At 35.4% G+C, this 26,847-nt stretch overlaps 2 protein-coding genes across 2 annotated transcripts; both read right to left on the bottom strand.

Annotated features, from left to right (window-relative positions):
* Positions 1 to 79: 79 nt before the first annotated feature.
* On the bottom strand, positions 80 to 15,019 carry nek6 (NIMA-related kinase 6). Its single transcript, XM_079586131.1, has 10 exons — positions 14,844 to 15,019; positions 7,708 to 7,785; positions 7,224 to 7,367; positions 5,913 to 5,975; positions 5,714 to 5,824; positions 4,087 to 4,195; positions 3,881 to 3,988; positions 3,675 to 3,769; positions 2,678 to 2,791; positions 80 to 753 (listed from the first exon to the last, which is right to left on the bottom strand). The coding sequence occupies exons 2-10, from the start codon at positions 7,768 to 7,770 to the stop codon at positions 643 to 645; spliced, it is 918 nt and encodes a 305-aa protein (XP_079442257.1). The 5' UTR covers positions 7,771 to 7,785; positions 14,844 to 15,019; the 3' UTR covers positions 80 to 642.
* A 2,832-nt stretch (positions 15,020 to 17,851) lies between these two features.
* Positions 17,852 to 24,032, bottom strand: lhx2a (LIM homeobox 2a). The gene is made up of 4 exons (XM_079586911.1): positions 23,793 to 24,032; positions 22,334 to 22,686; positions 20,196 to 20,383; positions 17,852 to 18,600 (listed from the first exon to the last, which is right to left on the bottom strand). Exons 1-4 carry the CDS (start codon positions 24,029 to 24,031, stop codon positions 18,334 to 18,336), a joined length of 1,047 nt encoding a protein of 348 aa, XP_079443037.1. The 5' UTR covers position 24,032; the 3' UTR covers positions 17,852 to 18,333.
* Between the last annotated feature and the right edge of the window lie 2,815 nt (positions 24,033 to 26,847).

Genomic DNA, 26,847 nt, shown 5'->3' with positions numbered 1-26,847 from the left:
ATCTGAGTTGTTAGTTCCTAATTTAGTGTTTAATAAAGTGTTCAAAACACTTCAGATGTTCTTCAAAACAATGCTCTCACAAAGCCAAAAGTAAAATTTTATTGTTAATTACACATTAAGAATTTTTTTCAAAATTCCTTAAAAATAGCATCTCTTTGAAACAACTTTCACATGGTAGATATTTGACCAGAGAACAAGATCTCACTAACGAGTGTTTCCTTGGGAAAACACTTAACACTCGTGTGCGTATGTATGTATCAGAAACATAAAGAGCGATAAGTAACTCAACTGTAAGGCTCTTTATATGTTGTTATGAATATAGGCCTACAGCAAAAAAGTATGTATAAATAGAACCACCTTGCTTTGACATCAACATGAGGCACTGGGTCACCTGACCTAACCAACTTTCTCCAAACCAATCAGCATACAGCACTGCGAAACATCATTCGAAGGCACAACAGAATATATATCGGCATTCCTTTCAATACAAATCTAGAGAAACGCTCAGCTTGAAACTATTGGCATTCTCTCTTTACTCATTTCTAGATATTTCTATAGCTCGATCAGTTGGATTGAGAGAGCAGAGATCACAGGTTTGCGCAATGTTTCTCCTGGCTGCAGGTGTGTGTGTGTGTGTTTGTCTCAGGTGCTGGCCGTCCACCTCTCCATCTGTGTGGCGAACTGCAGGACGAAGCTGATGTCGGGCCGCTGGTTGGGATCTGCGTTGATACACATGCTGACCAGATCTCTGAGCTGAAACACACACAAGGGCGTAGTTTACAAGACATGTTGTTCACATATATGAAACTGCATACTTTACTATATAGTAGCTGAAAAACAGTAGGTGACGAGAAGTATGTCCGAATTTACAGCACTCATAAAAGGCAAAAATGATGACCAACTACTTGCGGCAAGATTCTCAAGTGCGCATCCAACGGACACTTAACTATCCCATGAGGCTATGTGAGAGGATTGGTGAATGGCAGTGGCGTGATGCTACTGACACTGGTAGGTCACATGATAACATAAAACACAGCGAATGTAGTACATCCAGATTACATTCATACTGCACAGATTCATACTATATAGAACAGAATGAGTATCTAGTCAAGAGAGTGTGTGACTTCGGATGCAGCCAGTGACTGTGTCTTCATGCTATGATTCTTGAGATGAGCTGTTACAAAATCTAGTGAGCTGACTACCTAAACAGCATCTTCAGGCATCATAACATTTATGTTCAAAAGAATCCTAAACAAATGTATCAGGATTTCCACATAAATATCGGCAAATTAGAGTGATTTTTGAAGGATCATGTGACAATGAAGACTGGAGTAATTATGCTGAAAATTCAGCTTTGATCACAGGAAATAATTACATTTTAAAATATATTAAAATATAAAATAATGACTTTAAATGGTAATAATATTTCACAATATTACTGTTTTTACTATATTTTTGATCAAGTAAATGCAGCCTTGGTGCAGAGGGAAGATACTTTTTTGTTTCTGTCAGGACCACTATCGTCAAATACGATTGACAATTAGCATACAGTTTGGATTGGCGGTATGGTTCCGTTCTGGGCGAGAAACTCCCTGCACATCCATGCAGCCTAGCATGGATAAGAGCAGCAATAACCCCCCTTAGGGTAACAACAGAACCAACATGAATGTATGCAGATATCATTAATTAATTTTAATGTACAACATAATTAGAGAACTTTAGTCTGATTCAAGTGGAATCAGAATGCCAAATCCTGACTGATGAGAGAAGGAGCTGGGGAGGAAGGAGGGTAATGCGCTCCTGAGAAACACGATAGCTGCTGATAATACTGAAGGAGCTTACTGTATATACAGTGATAGGCGTCTTATTCCTATAGTAGACGTGGATCAGCTGATGCGAGCTTGACTAACGTGACCTGCCAGAACTGAAGCTACGTTTGATCTCTGCTATTAAGCACTTTGGCTTACCTCGGTTTGTAAATGCCGTTAAAACGTTTAATTAAGCATTAAATACTTTATTATGTATGTTTTAATGCATTGACTTAGCCCTATTACAACTATTTCATTCAGCACTAATGATGTGACAATAAAAATGTAAATTTCACCCAATATTTGGGCATCGTGTGATTTTGAACTTGAGCGCCATGTTTTTAGAATGCTGTGTCATGTTTTTAGAATGATGTGTCATATTTTTAGAATGCTGTGTCATGTTTTTAGAATGCTGTGTCATATTTTTAGAATGCTGTGTCATGTTTTTAGAATGCTGTGTCATGTTTTTAGAATGCTGTGTCATGTTTTTAGAATGCTGTGTCATATTTTTAGAATGCTGTGTCATGTTTTTAGAATGCTGTGTCATGTTTTTAGAATGCTGTGTCATGTTTTTAGAATGCTGTGTCATGTTTTTAGAATGCTGTGTCATGTTTTTAGAATGCTGTGTCATGTTTTTAGAATGCTGTGTCATGTTTTTAGAATGCTGTGTCATATTTTTAGAATGCTGTGTCATGTTTTTAGAATGCTGTGTCATGCGCAAGACGCTACAGAAAAATGCCAGACTCGAGAGCAGCGGTTAAAGATATCCATCTGTTTACATTGAAAAACAATGGAAAAGTAGCGCAGTGAAATGGAAAAACACGTTCTAAATGTGTGTGTGTGTGTGTGTGTGTGTGTGTGTGTCATACCTTCTGGGAGTAGTGCTCTGATGGGAGAGGTGGGTAATCACACTGTTCGATCTTTTGGCACAATGAGAGCAGGCTCATCTTGTCGCTGTAGAAAGGGCTGTGCAGAGCTGCCATCTGACAGAGACAGAAATATCACTCAAAACATCATCACGACCCTTTGTGTCTGCTCGTATTGTTGGAAACTTGCCAGGCTTTTTATTTGACTATCAATATCACACTAGTTTCATGTTAACCACTGTGGTTGAAATTTGAATAAAAGAGTGTGCATTTCAACATTTAATCTGGTGCAATGTCTTGCCCTAGATAGACTATGATTACAAGTGCATTAGTGTAAAACACAATGTTTTATTCAATTATTCAAATTAAGGGACAAAACAACATGATTTTTTATGGTAATCAACAGTATGCAACAGCTTGTACTGGATTCTATTGGGAAACTATAAACTAACTTAAATAACAGCGCAATGCAAACAATCCACCGAAAATACATGATGTCCATATATACAAATATTTAGCTATTTATTTATTAAGAAATTTCTGTTTTAGATATCAGTTAAAATATCAGCTGATGTCCTCCCATGGCATGACCATTGAAATCACATCACGAAACATTGTTTTTTTTAAAGGAAGTAATACTTTTAATCAGCAAGAATGCATTAAATTGATCAAAAGTAAAAATAAAGAAATTTACCATATTAAAAAAATATTTTTTATTCTGAAGAAATCTTTCCACACTAATATTAAACTCTTTTCAACATGATAATAATAAGAAATGTTTCTTGATCAGCAAAACACTGAAGACTGGAGTAAAAAAAAAAATCAGCTTTGCATCACAGGAATAAAGTACATTTTACAATATATTAAAATAGAAAACAGTTCTTTTAAATTGTGATAATATTTCACAATATTGGTGATGTTACTGTATTTTTGATGAATAAATAAATGCAGCCTGGCTGAGTATAAGAGATGTGTGTATAGAATGCAGATGTGTGTGTACCTCGTAAAGCAAGCAGCCCAAGGACCAGATGTCTGATTTGAAGTTGTATCCGTTCTCATGAATCCTCTCGGGAGACATGTAATATGGAGTTCCAACTGGGGAACGACACAGACACACAATAAGCACATTTGTGTATTTGGAGTATATTGTATTTTAGTCAGTGTGACTGTGTTTATGTGAGTGTTCGTGTGGATGGTCAGTGGTACCAAGAGAATGTGCAGCAGTGGTTTTGGAGCTAAAGTATCGGCCTAGTCCAAGGTCACCGAGTTTGACCTCTCCAGTAGCTGTGATGAAGACGTTGGCTGGTTTTATATCTGAAACACAAACATTGACAGGAGTACAAAAGGACGAGGCGCACATGAATGAAAGAAACCATGCGTGTCTCTTTTAGAAAGCGAGTTTGTGTGTTTACCTCGATGCATGACTCTGCGGGAGTGCATGTGTTCCAGTGCGCCGCAGAGCTGCACGAAATACTTCCATATCGTTCGCTCGGGAATCAACCTCCGCTTCTTCATGAAATACTACACACATGCCAGGGTTATTATCGTTAACTAAAGCTTTTTCACATTTTCATTAACTGAAGTAAAATTAAGCATAAACTTTAAAAAAAAAAATTATGAATGTTGCCTAAATTGAAGTTGAAGTACTGAATAATTGGGATACACTGAAATTTCGTCTGCTGGAAATGATCGGCTTTTCCCGGTTTTTGGCCGAAAATATAAATCGCCCCGCTGCTCAGTGTGTTCAGCACTCCCGTTTCACTACATTTAAAAAAGAATAATAGCCTATATTGATTTTTAATAATAAGATATTTTCTGTCCTATTTTAGAGCTACTTTCAATAAAAGTGTGGTTATTTGATTTGATTTTTTCAATTTAGCATCATTCAAATGATTGAATTTCATTAAAAAGTCTAATAATAATTCAATCATATGAAAAAAAAAACTAATGTAAAATAAGAAACAAACGATTTTTAAAAGCATTTTCAGTTTTCTGAATTTTCATTTCAGTGCATCCCTTCTAAATAAACTAAAATGTAATAAAAACAATACAGACATTAAAAAAACTAACAAACTAATACAAATGTCAAACACACACACACAAAAAAATAACAGAACTGAAATAAAATGTAATATTTAAAAATATGAACAAAAAACATAATAGTGTATCAATGGTATTAAAGGGGACCAATTATGGACTTTTTTAAATTTAGTTTTTGGGGTCTACTAGAATAGGTTTTAATGCTTGAATGTTCAAAAAACATGATTTTCCACATATTTGCAGCACCTCTTCCCAATCTGTCAGTAACGCTCTGCTTAGTTCATGCCCTTCCTTCTGATGAGCTCAATGTGCTTTGACTGTTTGGCTGGATTATGTGCTTTGACTGTTTGGCTGGATTAGTGTGTTGTGATTGGTCAACCGTTTCGAGGATTTTGGAAATGTTACGCGACTCACGCCCTTTACCACAACCCCGAGATTCAACACACTACTCCGGCCCTGTCCCGAACGGAACCCTAAGCCCTTGTGATCTTCCTCCGAGTCACACACTTTCATGATGTAATGCGGGTAGAAGTCTGCCGTGAAGCGCGCTTCATTTCGGGCTCGGCAAAAGTGCGCGGTCTTGTGGGCTTAACAGACACACGCACATGACAGCCAATGTAAGTTTACAAGACCACAAGTCCACATAAATTGTGCCATTTGGTACAGGGCCTAACACAATTAAATTTTTTGCGTATAACTTAAGAATCATTTCAATGAGAAATATGGCGTGTTTGTTCCCGTAAGAAACTCAAGACTACAATGGAGGCGCTTCAGGGAGTTCAGAAACTGATATAGAGAATAACTCCCGCTGGAGTGACTTTGTGCTTTGTAACTTTGCAGACCTTTTTCATGCTCAAACAGCAACACTAAAAAAAGTTGAATATGTAAAAAAGCACAATTGGACCCCTTTAAAATAACATGGACACACGTACATTAAATCTTTAACCCAAGGATGCAAAAAAAATATTTGGGCATTTAATGTGTCAAGGTGAGACCGACCTTAATCATCTGGGACAGGTCACCAGCGCCTGCTAACTCCAGGACTATATTCAGCTCGTTGTCTTCAATAAATGAGGCCAGATACTTTATGACATTTGGATGGTTTAGTTGCTGCAATTACAGAATGAATATCAAATATCACAAACTGTCACATATAGAGACACATCCATAAGTTCAAAAACACACACTACGTACTAACCCTTAACAAGTCGATCTCTTTAATGCAGTCCTGCCGGGCTTTAGCATCCATCATTTCAAAGATCTGAGAAAACATCATAATATTACAATATACAGCCAGACCAGGATCTGAATACAACACACAGCTAAATCTGCACGGGTTTACTGAGAAATCTTGTGGAATCTCTTTTCAGAAATGATTGAATGAACCGGGATTTAAGATGTTGACAGATTGACAGATAGTTAAACCCGTCAACATCTTAAATCACGGTTCATTCATCCATTTTGAAAACAGATTCACTACTAGATGAAAGCAAGATTTCTTAGAAGTTCACTTGAAATTGTTTATTTGTACAGGATTTTGGAGATCAAGCCTGTGGTCGCAATGGGATGCTAGCATATACTGGTTAATGCACAGTATACTGGTTAATGCACAGTATACTGGTTAATGCACAGTATACTGGTTAATGCACAGTATACTGGTTAATGCACAGTATACTGGTTACTGCCTGCTATTTTTTAAACATACTAAATGAAACACACAATGTAAAGATAAAAGTACAATGCCACACTGTCACAAGACCTCACTTACATTGCATGTTTTATTTAATATGTGACATACATTTTTATATATTTCCTTAAATTAATTAAGAAAAAATCCAATTTCGTGTACAAAAAAACAACAAAAAAACTATAAGTGATTAAATGGTGTATTAAAACAAATATACAAATCATGCTTGGTTCATTAGTCACATTACCACTTCATTGCATGTTTAATTTAATTTATACATATTTATAATTGATATTCTTTATAATTATTATTTTATATATATATATATATATATATACATATACACACATTGCATTTTAATACAATTTTGTGTTAAAGTTTCTTAACTTTTGGTGATTAATTTGAGTCGAGGAACAGATTTTAAAAATCATGCTGATTCATTAGGTCACATGAACTCACCACATTGCGTATTTAATTTAATTTATTAATATTTATATTCTTTATATTTATTCACGTTATTATATTATATTTGAATCTAATTTTGATAACTTTGGGTGATTCCTTGGGGATATTTTGCATAAACATCTGATTAAATATAGTAGCCTAATAAAAAAAAATAAAAAAATTCATTCTTGGTTCATCGGTCACACTGGCATTATAAGGTTTAAGTTTTCACAGGTTATAGATTGCACATTTTGTCAAATTTAATAAATCATCCGAGTATACTATTATGCATACAGAAGATTTAGTATACAAAAAAAAAAAGAAAAGAGAAAAAAAGTAGTATGCTAAAATGCTATTTAAATTCATATAAATGTTCACCTGTACTTTCTTTAGTGCCACTTGCCGGTTGTCCAGTAGACATGTGGCTCTATAAACCTCGCTGAACTGACCACGGCCAATCATTTTCTCAATGAGGAAGTTGGACAGATCCGAATAGTATTCATATCCAAATCCACAGTCTTCCTGTAGCACAAACAGTAGAGCATGACGCTAGCAACGCTAAGACCATGGGTTTGAATCAAGAACTGATTAAATGTGTACCAATGTATGTCGCTTTGCATAAAAGCATCTGCCAAATGCATAAATGTACATGTAAGATGTAATAGCAAGTTCCTCTCTATGTTCCACAGACAGAGGAACAGAAAGAGACAGTGTAAGTGAGAGTCATAGCAGTGTGATATGTCAGAATTATCAGATTGATGATTCATAAACACTTCTGTCTGCCGTTGACGAGTGTATAACAGCGCATGCCACGTGAGCACAGGCCTGAGCCGGCGGTGTGTGTCTGTGTGTGTGGTCAAACCTGGTCGTTCTGTACTGGCACCGTGTAATTTTTATTCAGATCTTGAAGGCTGTTCTGCTCCATAATGACATTCCAGACCTACAGGCAAACACAAAGGACATGGAGTCAATCAAAAGACAGGCAGTCTGCTCTGTCAAACAGGTTGTTTCCTTTCCAGATGGCTGCTTTGTTTAATTGTAGTTTTTCAGTAACGATGAAAAACAATCTTGAACCGTTCAAAGTCAAACAAAGGCTGAGATCAGACGAGCAGCTGTCAGTGCTTCACAGCAGTGGGTTAATGCTAATTTGAGGAGTTTGCTAAGACAAGCATCACTATTACATCTGCTCATACTTAAAGGGATTTGACCAAACCCTGAACACCAAGTATGGAATTTTGTGGTTATAAACGGACGATTTCTTAATTTTGTGCTGTGGAGATGACTGATACCTAAACTCAAATGTTTAGACATTTACAATTACAATTATAGCCCAGTAAAGGAAAAACATAAGCGGAGCCATATTAGACTTTTGATGACATTCAACAGACATTTTTATATATATATTTACACAATATACAGTTCAGAGGTTTGGGGTTAGGAAGTTTTTTTTTTTAAATGATTTTGAAAGAAGTATCTCATGCTCACCAAAGCTTCACTTATTTGATCAGAAATTAAATAAACACATGAATATAGTGAAATAAAATATTATTACAATTTAAAATAACCGTTTTCCATTTGACTATATTTTAAAATGTAATTTATGCCTGTGATGCAAAGCTAAATTTTAAGCATCATGTGTCACATGATCCTTCAGAAATAAGTCTAATATGCTGATTTGCTGCTCAAGAATCATTTCTTATCATTATAAATGTTGAAAACTGCTTAATATTATTGCGGAAACCATGATTTATTTTATCACAAAATAAATAGAAAGTTGATTAATAGAAAGTTCAAAAGAAATTTTGATAACATAAAATAACAAACGGCTTTACTGTCCATTTTGATACATTTAATGCGTCCTTGCAACATTCAATTATTAATTTCTTTCAAAAAAAAAAAAAATCATGCTGACCCCAAAACATTTGAACAGAATAGTCTTGTTTTTTTCCCTTCAATTAGACAGCCAACTGTTATTAAAAATAAGTAGACTCAGAATGTGTACTGCAAGTAAAATGCAGTACAAAATAATTTGTTTTACTAAATGAACAAGTTTCTTGCTTACTTTTATATAACCAGCAATGCCATCAATAATATATTGTGTATATTTAATAGATCAGCCAGACCTGCTGCATCCACACCAACAGATGTCAGTACAAAGTCTAGGAACACTGTCATATTGTGCCACTTAAACATGAAGAAAATTTGTTTTATTTAACGGAGTGTCTACTTACACTAAGTGCAAATAGCCCGGCTTGTCTATTTACACTAACGGAAGACGCTGGATTGTTAACAATAATGTAGGAATAACGTGTGTGGCAGAAAGTTTTGACGCCAATCGACCCGAGTTTGAATCCGCTTTTGCCGAACTCGATCTACTACCTTTCCCCCCCTTCACATATCAGATTGGAAATGCATTTATTTTCAATAAAAAAATAAGAAGATATTCGAAAAGTGGAAATAAAGTGTCTAACGTGTACACTGAGGCATGTAGTGTTTGACTTCTAGAGATGTGCAGAGATACACCTTCCCCTTTTTTATCCTGACAGGGTTTCTGATTCCAGATTCAATTGCATCTTTTCTTCAGCTTGACAGTAACAGTCATGCCTAACAGACTGGACCAGCCTCATCTGCCTGATAACTGATATGTTAAAAAAGGAGAGTTTTGGTGTCAGTACTGATCCAGGTATCAGATTGGTGTAACATGAGAAAAGTGAAAAAATAATACGTTGCATACGAGCCATAGGATTTTCTGCGTGGGGGTGTGTAGTCTTCAGGGCACATGTTCTCTTCAACATTGTACGACATGACATGTACAAACAAGTCCTGTTTTATTTTAAACAAACCTACTGACCCACATTCACAAATGCACACAAACACGGATTGCGGTGCTTGTCACATATTCTGTGCCTACAAGCCATAATAAAGAGTAATTCGCAGAATAAGCATGTTAACGAATGAGGAAGCACGATTTTAAGCGTGTGAGAGCGTATATATATATATACGGTATATATTATCAAAATTATTGATTTTTCTTTAATGCCAAAAATCATTAGGATATTAAGTAAAGATCATGTTCCATGAAGATATTTTGTAAATCTCGTAAATATAAAAAACATTTATTTTTGTGAGTGAATGCAGCACAATCGCGAACATAAATGGACAACTTTAAAGGCGATTTTCTCAATATTTCAATGTTTTGCCACCTCAGATTCCAGATTTTCATAGTTGTATCTCGGCCAAATATTGCCATATCCTAACAAACCATATGGGAACCAATGGAAAGCTTATTTATTCAGCTTTCAGATGATGTATAAATCTCAATTTCAAAAAATTGACCCATGTAACTGGTTTTGTGGTACAGGGTCACATACATGTATGTATATGGAGTACACCTGTTCAACTGCCTGTTAAACACAAACATCTAATCAGCCAATCACATGGCAGCAACTCAATGCATTTATGCATGTAGACATGGTCAGAACGATCTGCTGAAGTCCAAACTGAGCATCAGAATGGCAAAGAAAAGTGACTGTGAATGTTTCATGGTTGTTGGTGCCAGACGGGCTGGTCTGGGCATTTCAGAAACTGCTGATCTACTGGGATTTACAGAGAATGGACAGAGAAAGAGAAAATATCCAGCGAGTAGCAGTTCTGTGGGCAAAAATGCCTTATTGATGCCAGAGGTCAGAGAAGAATGGCCAGACTGGTTCTGCATATCTCACATGGCAGCAACTCAATGCATTTGAACCTTGAAGCAGACAGGCTTTTTTTCAAATCATTCACAATGGTAAAACCGCTGCAAATTAGTTTGAAAAGACACAGCACAGTAATACAGAACACACTGTCAACTCTTTGTGACTGAGTAGTATTGCTGAAAACTATAGCTAATCATTTATTGAAATAAGTCACACTACACGGAGCACATATCTTTCTCGTTCAAAGAAGTAAAAAAACTAAAGTTATTTCCTGCGCCAATGAAATAGAAGGGGGGAAAAACAATGAAAGAGAGATTGTGTGGAGGGGAAGGAGACGGAGGTCCTGTACCATTTCCTTCAATTCATGTGAAGAAAAATGCAAAGGAAAAAATCTATCCTACCGCCTGCAACAGTGCCACTCTTCACACACACACACACACACACACACCGCACACACACCGCACGCACACACACGCACGCACACACACGCACACACACGCACACACACGCACACACACGCACACACACGCACACACACGCACACACACACACACACACACAAATCTGGATGTACACCACACACCACATTTGCACAAGTGTGCTTTCAGTTTGTATTTTTAGATGGGTTAGAGGTAATTCACATTTTTCTTAGAAACACTAGAATACTTAGAAACCCGACAAGCTTCTGTCTAATCAGGAATTACATCACAATGGCTATGTTTAAAATGGTATACTACAACACATACTCTTTCAGAAATGTATAGGATGTATACTGTGTCTTTGTGACTTTACTGTATCAGAAAGTGTTTAGAGGTGGACAGTAACAAAGTACATTTACTTGAGTATGTACTTAAGTACACTTTTTGAGTATCTGTACTTTACTTGAGTATAATTTTTTCTGGAAACTTTTTACTTTAACTTCACTACATTTGAAAGACAAATATCGTACTTTTTACTCCACTACATTTCTGTCAAGGTCCTTGAGTAGAAAGTAGTAACGTCAGGGATGATTTTGGTCGCGTTGGTCGCATTTTGGTTGGAAATGAAAGTCTGGTTGACGTCAGAACTCGACTGATGTTGGTTTCTGACGTCAACCCGATTTTCAACCACAATACAACGTCTGTCCAACGTTGGAGATTAACGTCAATCTGACATTGGATTCTGACATCAACCTGATTTTAATTTTCAACGTTGGTTTTGGTCTTCTAAATGCGAATTTTGTCATTGTTTTAGAGCACACTAGCTTATAGATAACAGTAAGGCAAACATATTCATACTAAAAAAAGCCAAAAAACTGGGAACAGCCATTTGGGTGTCCGAAACCATTGTGGACGTTATTGAGTACACTTATTCAATCCCACGACTGGAACTGTGTTCTAGAAATAAATGTGATATTGATATCACAAAAATAACATTATTCAAGAACCGCTATAAAGCCAAAACAATCCCTGTTAACTTAAATTATCCGTTTATCTCTGTAAAGCTGCTTTGAAACAATCTACATTGTTAAAAGCGCTATATAAATGAAGATGACTTGACTTGATATGAGGGTAAGCAGACAAATATTCAGAGGCATAAGGTACTGTAAGTATTACAAGCAACAATGCAACAATAATAAAACAATGCATTGACATTTACTTTTATACTTAAGTACTTTTAAAAAAAGAGTACTTCTGTACTTTTACTTACCGGTAAGTTAAAATCGGTCTTTACAACTTTTACTTGTAACGGAGTAATATTTGACCAGTAGTATCTGTACTTTTACTTAAGTAAGGAAGTTGTGTACTTTGTCCACTACACTACGATCAATACTCAATATTTTTACGATCAATATTTTTACTTACAACATTTTTTTTTGTGTGATTTTTAAAGATACAAAAAAGAGTACCAACCTGTTAATTGGTTACAATCACAATGAAACAAAATGGACATTTCTTATTTTTAACGGAATATTGCCATATTTATTTTAAATTATTTATCCGTAAACATCATTGTCATAATCTTTAATCAAAATAACTTCCCCTCCCTCTTGCAGCATCTCTTCTCTGATGATGTGTTTACTGGCGTGAGGGCGGGGTTAACCTGTCACTCACGATGAGATCCACCAATAGCAAACCACAACCATCCAATCAATTCCCAATAGACTCATCCAACATTTATTCTTGCTAGAGAAGCTGTTTTAATTTAGTTAATATTTATTGCATTATTTTAGTGTCATGTCATGTGTGTTACCCTGATGGTGTTTTGTCAACCAACACAATCTCATGTTTTTTTTTTTCATTAAATCTATAAGTTGTAAAACATACAGGCACCAATATGGAATCTTGTAATACTTTCAATTCAATTCAACAAAAAAATATTTCTGTCCTCACAGATAATTTTCCATATTAAAGAAAAATAATATACACAATAACCGGAAAAGGTGTAGGCTGAAGCCTATGCGTATTATTCCTACCCTTTATACATAATTATCTAAGGAGCGTCACTTTTCTCTCTGGATATGATTCATACAGGTAAACACAGTTTTATAACACTTGAAGCGTTATCACTGTGGGCTTTTTAAAAAAAAGTAAAATGAACAGGATTTTTTTTTTTTTTGGATATTTGTTGATTGATAGACCATCCTACATTGTTAGGATTAGGGATAACACCACAGATTTAAGATTAGTGGTGGTCTGGAGGAAGTGACCTGGGCGAGTTTGAGCTTTCTATCTTCCGCTTACTCTTCTGACTCACGCGCATGTGTTTCCGCTCGATCAAATGCTACAGATCAAACAACTCCACTGTCTCAAATGCAAAAACCCCCGTCATATCCACAATCTCACTTCCAGAAAACCCTGAGCACGCACAGAAACCCACACACACACACACAGGCACAGAAACCCACACACACACACACACCACACACACACACACACACACACACACACATCTGATGAAGAAAGACCTGCATGATAATATCTTTTGGTTTTGTAAAAGAATCCCACATTACTACTGCATGGTGATCTGTCACTAAAACCAACACGTTTGACTTGTTTGGCAATGATCTTCTACGCCTCGGTGAAAACAAACAAACGTACAGTTCGTTTTTGAAGTCATTAATCACATGCATATTCAATACAACCTTAACTAATACATTTGTATAATCTAAACATCTTGACACTAACAGGAAACACTGCAAAAACTGGATGTGTCAAGTAAGTAGTGACAGCAGTGTGACAGCCATAGTTCATCAGATACATTGTTAATTGGCTGTGTATCAATTTTATCCTAAAATCTTATGAAAAAAAGGTCAAATACCCAGTTACTTTATACCCCTTTTAAAATATATATGATCATTGATCATTCTTTACAAGTAAAAACATATGAAAAAAACTTTTTTGTTTTTATTGTAAGAGCAAGTAATTGAATGCCTCAGTTTTATTTACCTATTTAAAAATATTTCATGGTTTTATTACATAAATATGTAATTTGCTAGAATGCAAAAAGTTTTTTTTCTTTTTTCTTTTCTTTTTTAACAAGTCTCCTGTAATTGCCATCTTTGTATGAGTCATCTTAATAAAAATGGAGAAAAACGCTACTTTGTGTCCAAAAACACGTGAATGGATACAAACAAACCGCGTGTGTGGGCGGAGTCAAAACTGCAGCTTTTCCTTATAAAAAACAAGCGCTATGCAACACCATCATACAAATAACTGAACATTAAAAGCGACTTATTGCCATCATAAATGAGTCGTGATCGCGTGCAAGTGTTGATTCGGAGCTGTAAGTAATATTTGCACGTATAATCGAAGTTACAGTGTGAAGGTGGGTGTTCCCGTTAAACTAGAGGAGCATTTCAATGTTTCCTATATACTTGCTAATTTCACTTTACACAGCATTCACAGTGCGATACGATTGTTTTGTGTTTATTTATTCTCATCATTGCTCCTGGAAATGTATGAAGGATCGGAACTAGGCCCTAACATGAAGAAAAACAGATGTATGAACTTTCAAAACAGATCTATTTTCCGCGCAAGAGCAGTAGACGTGAACTAAAGCATATGCAATATTTGCTCGTTCCATGTAAGTTTAATCCAAAAGAACGAAACAGCCTTGTGTTCATTTAGATTGTCTCTCTCTCTCTTTTTTTTACTGCTTTACAGCGACATTATGCCCCCAATAATAATTTGGTGCACTCTTTCTCTTCTACATGAACACGTTGTGCAACTGTAACCCTTCTTATTATCGCGAGGCGCGCGACCGTCACGAGCATCGTGTTTTTAACTAATCGGGTTAAAAGTCACGCAGGAGTTCCACTTACCTCTCCAGAGCGGTGCCTGACACATTTACAGGGCTGAAAAATGTTGCGAAGCCCCTTTGGTCAGTTTCCAGACTCACTAATGTCACGGGCCACGCAAGTTTGAGTCACACCCCGCGCGCGCATCACATGGCTGTGATCTGTGACTGCAGTAAACCACTTTCTGCATGAGACCCTGCAGAGGGGGCAATGTCATTCAGTCTTTTAACAATAACAAGTAGTCCAATAATTATTTCATTTTTACATTATTTATTTTATGTTAAATGTGAACATTTTATATCAAAATAATAATATTTTTTTTTACATTGTTTTATTTTAAATGTGACAGTTCTATCACAATAATATAAATGAACAGTTCAGTCATTTTTTTTTTTACAATATGTAATTTTAATAATGATGATGATAACAATAATAATAAATTAATTATGTTTATATTATATTAAATGTGACAATGCTATCACCACCACCTAATAATAATATTAATAATAAATGCAATAATTATTTTTATTTTATATTATGTAGGCTATTTTATTTAAATATGACAATAATGCAAGCACTGCTACCTAATACATAATAATAGTAATAATCATAATAATAATTAGTCAAATATTTATTTTATTGTTATATTATATATTTTATTTAGGCATAATTGTAAAAATACCTCCACTAATAATAATAATAAAATAATACATGTTGAATATTTATATTTCAAATTTTTCTTATTTTTACATAAATATGTTGTTTTTAAAATTAATAACAATAGATTTTAATAGACAAAAATGCATGAAAATAAAATATAAAAGCTGGATCCTAAGATTCCATATACACTCTTTGCATGAAATATTGACAGAATTCACTGTAATGGAGAAAAAATTAATTGTCCTTAGGATGATACCACGTATATGATGGGTATTGAATGTCCAGGATTTATATTTATGGTATAGATTGCACATATAATGTGACTTTTAAACATTTGATGGAGCTCTAAAGCCAAATATATCCCAAACCTGACCTTAAAGATGGGTAATTTAGACAAGTTCATATTCATGATAGTGTCATGATAACATTATTTCAGTATAACCCCATGTGCAAAAACAGTACGACAGCAAAAGCCCCAGACTTTTCATGTGGCTATGGTTAATGGAAAGCTGACCCACATCTTTCTAGAGTTTGCTGTATCTCCCACCTCTCTCTGTCTCTCACACGCACAAACACACTCACTTTCAACCTGAATAGTTGTCATTCTTGTGGGGGAAATTATGAGCAAATACCTTTCAGACACGTGTCCGCCTTAACACACTCACAGGCACCATGTCAAAGTTTTGCTGTTGCAGACATAGTTGTGTTTGACACGTGTTGTTCTGGAGGAAGTGGCAAATATATATTTTTAGTGGCATTAAAAAAGTGACAAAAGTGTAGAGAGTGTGGAGGACTTCTGCTTTTTTATTTTGTTTCACCATGCAGTAGTAATGTGGGATTCTTTTACAAAACCAACTGATATTATCATGCAGGTCTTTCTTCATCGTGCGTGTGTGTGTGTGTGTGTGTGTGTGTGTGTGTGTGTGTGTGTGTGTGTGTGTGTGTGTGTGTGAACTATGAATGGATGGATGTGTGCTTTTCTTTAGGATTCTTTCCTAAGCAATCATCATCAGGCATTTCAGTCATTTGAAATTCAGTAGCGCCCCCTTGAGGTCTCAGACAGTAACAAAAAACAGTTACAAAAAGTGTCCAGACGAGACGACCAGTCAATACCATGTTTTTTGCACAAAGGAGACCATTGACCAATTTTTTATCCAGCATTAAATTGATGAAAAATTACAGTAAAGAAGACAAATAAATGCTGTTCTTTTGAACTTTATATTCATCAAAGAATCCTGATCTTATAGTTTCCACAAAAATATTGCGCAGTATCATGTGACACCGAAGACTGGAGATTCACCGAAGACTGGAGAAGACTGGAGATGCTGAAAATTCAGTTTTTCATCACAGTAATAAATGACATTTTTCACAACATTTTAAATGGTAATAATATTTCATAATATATTTAGGCATTTTTATAGCGCTTTTCTTAGCTCTCAAAGTGCTTTACATCTTTACATCTCCTCAACCACCACCAATGTGCAGCATCCACCTGGATGACGCGACGGCAGCCATATTGCGCCAGAACGCAAACTATACTAGTTGCCATTGTACTGTTATTTTATTGTAGAATTTTAAAACCTTACCGACCCCAAAGTCACTCTCTCACTCTCTCTCTCTGTGTGTTTTACTGTCTATGATAAAAGGCACACAAACAAACCACACACCCACTCACACAAACACACACTTGGTTGCGGGGAACCACAACAAGCATGCAATGTGCAGTAGGCTATGCAAAAAAAAATATTTATGCGACGACTATCCATAATTTTACAGACATCTTAACGAAGAGAAATTCCGGATTTTTTATTTTTTTTGCCATGCAAAACTTAATTAGCAGCTAATAAAAGAGTGCGGTCATGGAAGAAAGACAGCAGCGAATCTCTTTCTCTTTTTGATGTTGTGACCGTACTCGCCGCCAGCACTGGCAGACTTCAGTCTCAGCTCGTAACTGCACAATGCAAACCACAATCACCTCAGCAGGGATCAGGATAATTACCCTGGACAAACTTTACACTCATACACTCTCTCACACAAACAAGCAAACACATGAGTAGGCTACACACACGCCACATATAATCAAAAACCACACACTCCAGTGATGAATAAACAAACATCCATCCCCCGTTACCACATCTGATTTTCTCTATGTGCATATGGGTGAACTGTGTTTATGCTTGTTTTCTATTTTAATACGTTCAATACACTTAAGTTTCAGCATCATTACTCCAGTCACATGATCCTTCAGAAATCATTCTAATATGCTGATGTGCTGCTCAAGAAACATCTCATCTTATTATTAGTCTTAATGTTGACCGTTGTGCTGCTTCATATTTTTATGGATTCCACAATACTTTTTTTCAGGATTATTTGATGAATAGAATGTTCATAAGAACAGCATTTATTTGAAACGGAAAACTTTTGTAACATTATAAATGTTGTCACTTTTGATCAATTTAATGAATCATTGCAATACATCTTACTAATTATAATAAGCCATTTCTTTATAAAACTGAAAAAAAAATGCAATTTGCCGACTTGCAAAACAATGATTTCATGTGACAAATTTTTTACATGCGACTGTTTGAAACATTCATGCTTGCATATGATATTGGTACCAAACTATTTTTAAAATGCAACACTGTATACCATAATATGCAGAATGCTGTACATACTTAACAAGTATTCCATCCCAAAACGGCATGACAGCAGTAGACATAATGTTGGAAGTGGCTTCTCTTTTACTGTGTGCTGGTGCTTCAAAGACTTCAAAAGGCATTCACTTTCCTTTAATGAATAATACCTAACAAATACACTAACTTTAAAGATGATATAGTATAACAACAAGCAAAAACTACTGGTAGAGGAACTCTGAAGAAATCGGGGAGTGTACATTGTGAATGGCTAATGCTGTTGTGTTTTGTGTTTCGCGTGTGTGTGTGTGTTGAGATGGAGAGGTGCCAGTGTTGGGGCTTGATGGGCTCAAGGATCCGTGAGAAAGCTCAGGTGAAGGCACCGATGGGGACGTGATGGTGGAATTGTCCGAAACATTGTCCACTCCCACGCTCTCCTGATATAGACAGTTTCTCCTGAATTTTGCTCGGGCATTCTGGAACCAAACCTGCAGAAAATAAAGACACCATGAGGATTTGACTCCATTAGGCTAATTTACATATCAGTGAAGGAGGGAATGGGAGATTTTTAGGTGTGTTTGACTTTGGCTGGCTCGGTTGAACTGATCGGCGAGATTTGCTGCTTGCAGTCAGTAGAGGAGTTGAAAACGTATCGTCAAGTTGAACACTTTTTACTTCCCGTTGTGACACTCATTTGCGTTCCTTATCACAGATTAAGTGGATTAGATGAAATGTATGTCAAATGCACAAGACATTTAAAATGTTTTCATGTAACAATAGACTTAATACTTAATGTACAGCTTGCTTAGACTTATAATCTGCTTTATTCTTGTAAATACAGCGCCTGTATGTACAAGAATAAGGTTTAACATAAGCCTATACTATTTAAAGGCAGGGTAGGTGATTTGTTCCATAATTTTTTTCTGTTATTTTTTCTGTTAAGTCTTTTCACATCCTGATAGCAATCACTACGTTAAGTGGTCTAAATCTATTTATATGACCTGCCTGTGAGCGTATGTATTTCTTACCTCCGCGCACCTGCTCACGCAGACATCACACATCATCAGCGCGTTTCATGCTATGCAGAATTAGACAGACGTCAGTCACCGATCAGCGCAACCGAAACAGCAGCCGCGTTTTACAGTTCCCCCTGAACCAAAACAACCAGCTTATGCTGCGTTCAGGCCATAACTACTGTCATTTGGAAGAGATGGAAACCTGTGACGTTATACACGGAGCGGTTTGCGACTCGAATGTATGCGCTTCAATGGCAACGCTACCAATGGCGAAATGAATCTGCAGCAGTCAGGTGGTACAGGTCAGTGCTCTTTAAGTTGTTTATGTTCATTATTAATGTTATGTGCTTTGAGACAGGAGGTAGTTTAACGCCATCTTTTGTCTCGTGACATTTTGCAAACTCTATTTCATGTGTTTTGAAGGAGGCGTGGCTTTGACGATGCTCTGAAAGGAGGGTGGGATCTCATGCTTTCAAAGCTAGCTTGCTATTGCTAGCCATTCCCAATATTGCCTACCCTACCTTTAAATATACCAATAAAGTCAGGTATTCCATAGAAGAACCATTTCGGCGTCCTCAAATAACCTTTCAGTCAACAGTTCTTAAAATAAAAAAATTTCTTAGTGTAAAGATAATATAAAAAAATAATCTAAACTAATAAAAAGAACATTTTGTGCAATGAAATGTATCCATGGATGTTAAAGATTCTTCATAGAACTATCAATGCCAGTAAAAAACTTTGTGAAATTATCATTAACAGAACTTAAGGTGTCAGAATAAACATGTCATCAGCTGTGTCATCATCAGAGCTCCTGCAGCAAATTGCAAAGAAACAAGCTTCCATAAATGCTGATCGGTCTGTGCATGAAATCGAACAAGAAAATCTGACCATCTGTACGAAGGAGTCACACGACCCATGATTAGTGATCTACAAATAATGCAGAATCTCGAATATTTCTTATGCATTTTTCATCATTCGATTTTTAATGCCACATTTTCAATGTGGTCTCAGACTTTTGGAGCCCACTTTATATCTAATTCAAACAGAGGTCATTCTGTTTTTCTGACCTGGAGCACACGTTTGGTGAGGCCAGTTTTCTGGGAGAGCTCTTTGAGGTCTTTGGCATCTGGATTGTGGTTGTGGGTGAAGAAGGACTGCATGCTCCGCAGCTGGTGATGCTTGAAAGACGTTCTCATGCGTTTGGACTTTTGACAGCTCACTCTCTCCGACAGGTCCACACCCATATCGCTCACGTCTGGAGCACATGCACACACAGTTAATCATCACTGATATGACTCACTCAAACACTACAGGCCAGGGCATTATAGTTAACAATAGCAAACACTGTCTTAGTTTCATCTTCTGCACACATTTACATGAGAACAAATTTCCACAACTATGACGGTTTACTCTTAAATATTTTTTTAAGAACCGTTTTGTGTATAACATGATTTACTGCAGTCATTTTATTATTTATATAGTAATAATTATTACTATTTAATTATTTCTAAATTGTATTCGTATTAAAATAACAATTGGATTTGGAATGGATTGGTTTTGTTTGTGTATTTTTTAAATGAGATTTGACTATTTTTGTAATGCTAACATATTGTTTGATAATAACTATTAACATTTTTATTTTGATAATCCCAAAATTAAATATATACACTAAAGGTCAAAAAAAAAAAAAAATATATATATATATAGGCTATATATAAAAAAAATCAGTGCAAGGGTAAGTAATCATTATTCAAAAACCATTAGTTTTCATTATTTAAAAACCACAATGTGTGTGAAGGCTAATGTTTTATGTATTTGAGGAGCCGAGAAGAGTGTCTTAGTCTGATATTTGCCCTAATCATAGCCAATACAGCCTGTGTAAGCAACTCATCTTTTATAACACAAGATTTTGGCCAAATGTATTAAAAGACAGGAAAAACTGAGCACCCACATAGCTACAATAAACTTTATAACCTGTAAGTTGATGAAAATATTAGTGCTGTCAAATCGATTAATCATGATTAATCGCATCTAACATAAAAGATTGTGTTTACATAATATATGAGTGTGTGTATATTTATATATACAGTATATATACACAGTATATGTCTGTGTGTGTGTGCATCTGTGTGTATATACTATATACACACATATCTCTATATATATATATATATCTATATATATATAGTGTAATTATGTGTATATATATATATATATATATATATATATGTTTATCATGACAACTCTCTGAAGATTTTTAGCATGGAAATAGATATGACAATGTTAATGTATTTGGTCTTGGCGGAATAGATCTGCTACGCTCCTGCTGTTGATTGAGTACAGGAACTTGCTACTGACAAATACGTACTCCGCTACGCTGCTGTGAGTATGTAACAACACAAATAACATGCTTCTACACAAATAGCATATATCAATTACCCATAGCAGATATTTACAGGTGGAGCTAGGGAAGGTGGAGGGTTTTAGACAAGCTCTGAAAGTGTGCTGCAAAATGCTATAGTGAATTGTAACCAGCCATTTAAATGTTGACCAACAAGCTCATTGGCTGCAGATGCGACATGAACCAATCAGCTTGTGCCAGTAGTTAATTTTGTAAATATAAATATAATGCAAGCTTGTGTTAAGGATCCATCAGCCTGTGCCATCTAGAGTTTCATGACAGAACTATATGTGTGTGTGTGTGTATATATATATATATATATATATATATATATATATATATATATATATATATATATATATATATATATATATATATATATATATACATGAAGACTTCAATGCAAAAGCCTCTTAAGTGCCATCTGAAATTTTCTTCTAGAATGATAATTTTTATCAAGCTTGTATGTTTATGTTCAGTTATTTCACTTTAATGGCAATGAAAATTACCTATTAATTGTAATTAAAGTGAAATTACTGAACTTAAATATACAAGCTTGATAAAAATTTTCATTTTAGAAGAAAATTTCAGATGGCACTTAGAGGCTTTTGCATCTGAAGTCTTCATATATAAATAAATACTGTACGTATAACGGACACTCGCACACAGACATATATAATATGTATACATATATTAATATATATACACACACATAGCCTATATTAGCTGTGATTAATCAATTTGACAGCACTAGAAAATATATAAAATTATGCTACAATTATGCTCCTCTCTAAAATGCATTACCTGAATTATAAGTAACATGGTCAGCGGCATCAAAATGTTTCCTCTTCCGGGCCCGTCCTCTGCGCACAGGTGTCCCTTCATTGTATGTGCTGCTCTCAGAGTTTAGCTCTATTGGAGACACGTCTGAATAATACAAATCCTTAAGGCATTCCTTCTGTAGCATCATCTCGAAATGTACCCGACAGTACACTGACGTCTCTCTCATCCCGTAGTGATCTCCAGTGAATAGCACTTTGTCGCAGGTGGCACAGGAAAAACAGCTCAAGTGGTACACCAGATCCCTGGCGCGCATCACTATCTCTGCAGCAGAGATTCCCAGGTGACACCGTGCACATCTTTGCGAAGAAAACCTACTACTTAAGAGAAGAGATCATTGTATGGCTTTATTAAGAAGTTTTTCACATGTGTGAACTGTGAAAGCTCAGGACAGGGGTGTTGGGGCAAGTTGTCACAGAACAATGGTTTGGTTTTCATGAAATTCTGTTTCATATAGGGTATTTTCTAAAATAATTTTTAAGATGTAGTAGACTTTTCCAGGGTTTCTGCAAGTTTCTGAAGGTAAATTTAAGACTTTTTAAGGACCTTTTTAAGACTAGGTAAAGAAAATGTAAGGAATGAAGTGAACACAATACGTCAGTGTGTTCTCCAAATGTAAATGTCTAGGGAGAAACAACTCCAAAAGTTGTATTAGCAACACTTCGGAGTTTGAAAATACAACAGATATCCATTACTTTTTCATTCATTTTACAAAAAAGATTCTTAAATCAAGACACAATTTACTTGAGATGCAAAATGATATAAAACATTGTGTCAAAATGAGTCTTGTTTTCTGTCAAAAAGAAGTGAGTTTATAATTAAAACAAGAACAAATATCTGCTAATGGGCTCCGATAAATCAACTTATTTCAAAAGCATAAACAATTTAATTTTACATTTACATATCAAGTGTATCTTGATTTAAGGGGGTTTAGATTTTTTTTTATTTGAAAACAGGACAAAAATACTGAGGAAGATATACATTTTTGCAATGCTTACAACATTTAATGCCCTAACTTTATAAATGTAAGACTTTCTGCTCTGATTTAAGACCTTTTTAAGGCCTTAATTTGTGTAAGGATGAATACATTTTTTTTTTTTTTTTTTACTTTAGATGATTTCATATGAAATCCTATTGCTGTTCTTCTCAAATCAGTGTCAAACATGACGCGCCAATATTGGGGTGAAAGGTCAACGTTTGTTAAATAAACTGCATATTTTTCCTGGTTTTATATTGGTGGGAATTCAACAGCTTTTTGAAAAAAGGTATAAATAAACCTACGCTGAGAAAAATCGCTGGGGTAAAACTGCGTGACAAATAAACGCGGTCCATTGAATAGCAATGCAGTGAGTAGCCTAACAATTTGGTATAATTTCGATGTTGGATATATAACAACCAACGTTCAGCTATACATGTATTTTACCTGTAATAGTCCTCCTTACAGTAAATGTCTCCGTGTTTACTGAAGCACGTGAGCTCTGAATCGAGGTCAGCGTGGCACGCGCTACATTTCAAACAGCGCTCGTGCCACCGTCTGTCTGCAGCGAGCAGGTAGAAGCGATCCGAGATCCGCGCGCCACAGCCCGCGCACACTGGTGACTCACAGCCCGGGTCCTGGAACACCATTAAACATTTACCAGCGTTATCAAACAAAAATCTCATTTGTCATACATTTTACAGAAATCTGTTCTTATATATAAAGACATGTGTGCCAGGCTTTTGCCTAAACAGCAGAATATTAGCCCTGTGTGAATTCATGAATATTTAAGAAAGACTATTTAAAGACTGATGTAGGCCTATTACACATTGGACCAAAAACCAACAGAATATCTTGCTATATAGAATCTCAGGCTATACTGTTCATCATGGTGTTATATCAGCCTGATATTAGACAGTAACTTGTATTTCGTATACCATATTTTATATAAACAGCCTTCTTCCACACATTGCTAAGCTAACATAGGCTACTATCTGTTTTGGATGCAGAAAAGCTAGTTCATGCATTCATGACCTCTGGACTAGATTACTGTAATGAATTACTAGCTTCTCCTGCATCCTCAATAAACAAGCTGCAATTAGGCCAAAATGAAGCTGCTAGAATTCCTGCAGGTCAAGAAAATATGATAATATAACACCAATTTGATCATCTCTGAGTTCCATATCGATTACATTATTAAGTATTATTATTATTGCTACTGACCTATAAGGCCCTAAATGGTTTACCACATCTTCATATCGCCCTACAATCCATCATGAGTTTAAGGTCACAAAACTCTGGACTTTTGGTTAAATCCAAGTCCACTAAAGGAAGAGCGTTTTCTCATTTAGGTCCTCTGGAATAGCCTTCCTGGTAATGTTCGGACTCTGACTCACTCTCCCAGTTTAAATCTAGATTAAAGACACATCTCTTCAGCAAGCACATAGCAGCTACGCTAATTATTTTCCATTTGCTTTTTCTGTCTCTGGGGATGAACGGTCACCTGAAGAGATGACACCAACACCAACTCTGAATCAACATACACAACTGCCAAATTGTCTACTGTAAATTGTAATGATCACTTGTAATAACTGAGACCATTATTTCTGCTTAAATGAATACATGATGTTAGCAAACTGCATGATTTCTATAATCTTAGAGCTGTACATTTCTGATGGACATAACTTGGACAGTCAGCTCTCATAATAACAGATCAAAACATGCAATTTCTGTAAAGATGCTTTAAAATTATATTGTGAAAAGCGGCATACAAATAAATGTGAATTTAATTAAATTCATTTATTTATATGAATAAATAATGTTTTTAATCTTCCTTTACCATTTAAAGTATATTTGTGGTTTACTGTCTGCTGTTTGAAACATGATTTAGAATTTATCTTATAACCAATACAAACCTATACAGTTAAATATCAATATCGGTAACTTATATAATAAGTAATTAATAATAATGAATTTTTCTTTATTATATAGGCCTATTTTTACATAAAATTGTCACTTTTCATAATGAATAGTCTAAATGCTATATATTGACTTCTTGTACAAAACTGTAAACAATGTAACTAATAACATAAAAAATGTGCATCATTAACATTAAGAGGTTATATAAACACAATACATTGCAAATTAAAACAATTTAAAAAGTTGGATTTATTTATGTAGCCTATCATAAGTGAATAAAATGAATAGCTTACTGATTTGTTTTCCATGTTGATAGTAGCAGCTGATAGCTCCTCTCCTGCAGCACAATATGAATATTTACCTCCTTTGAGAGAAATGATGAGATGAACAGATCTATCTATCTATCTATCTATCTATCTATCTATCTATCTATCTATCTATCTATCTATCTATCTATCTATCTATCTATCTATCTATCTATCTATCTATCTATCTATCTATCTATCTATATCCCAAGTGTAGGTGCGTGAAATAAAAATATATAAAACAATCTCTCATCTTTCACTACATTTAAAATGCAACAAACAAAGGACAAAAATGTATGCTCCACACTTGTGGTCCGAGTGAATCTGTTCTCTAATCTGTTTAAAGAACAAATCAGAATCTAAATAAATAAATAAACTGTAATCAGAAAGTTTGTTTGCGACAACAGATCCCGAATCGAAGGAGGATGTTGCGCGGAGATGCAGGTAGAAGCTGCGGGTTGTCACCTGTGCGCGTGCCTGTCTTCATCAATATCCCGGTCATGGAAGTCCAGTTGTCTTTAATTGTAGTCTTGCCGTCTTTGGTGGTCCGTTTCCTTTCGGTGAGGACGGGGTGTGTAGTTGCATGCGCGCAGTATCAGGGCTTGTGAAGATCTGTCGACTTTTAAATAATAGGCTAGTCCTGCGCGCTTAGAGACAGCAGCTTTTGTTATTGCTGTTTTCCCGCGTGCAACTCATCTTACCTGACTGCTTATGATGAAAGTCATTTTAGAAATCAATTATGAAGAAATAACTCCTTCGGGTTAAACAATGTTGCTTGTGTGATTCTATTCTATTTTTCATTCTATTCTATTCTATTCTATTCTATTCTATTCTATTCTATTCTATTCTATTTTGAAACAGGAAAATATGCAGTGCAACCCGAAAAATATCCTTTCCTCTAACTGAATCTCAAAATCACTAAATCTAGAAATAGGGTGTCATCCAATCGGAGCTAGCCTATATATATATTTTTTTTATTGTGTATAGGCTATTAGGCTAATGACATTTTTGGATACAAAATTAGGCCAACTAATGTATATTCTAGCTTTTTTCTTTCTTTCTTTTTTGCAGGATAGCCTACTGCAGGCATGATTTAATCTTAAAAGTTTTCACAACATTCAGAAACCATGTTTGTGTGGGTTAGGCTATAGGGGTGGGATATGGTAAATAGCCTGTAGCCTACCATTAATTTAGGATGAACATCTTTGTTTATGAGAAGTCTAAAGAAAGAAAGAAAAATATCATAAACACCACCAGCAACCTGAAGTTTATTTCAC

This window comes from Phoxinus phoxinus (genome assembly GCF_949152265.1).
Source record: "Phoxinus phoxinus genome assembly, chromosome: 17".
NCBI classification, from domain to species: Eukaryota; Metazoa; Chordata; class Actinopteri; order Cypriniformes; family Leuciscidae; genus Phoxinus; species Phoxinus phoxinus.
Note: the sequence above shows the minus strand (reverse complement) of the source record. Positions and strands in the feature narration are given on the sequence as shown.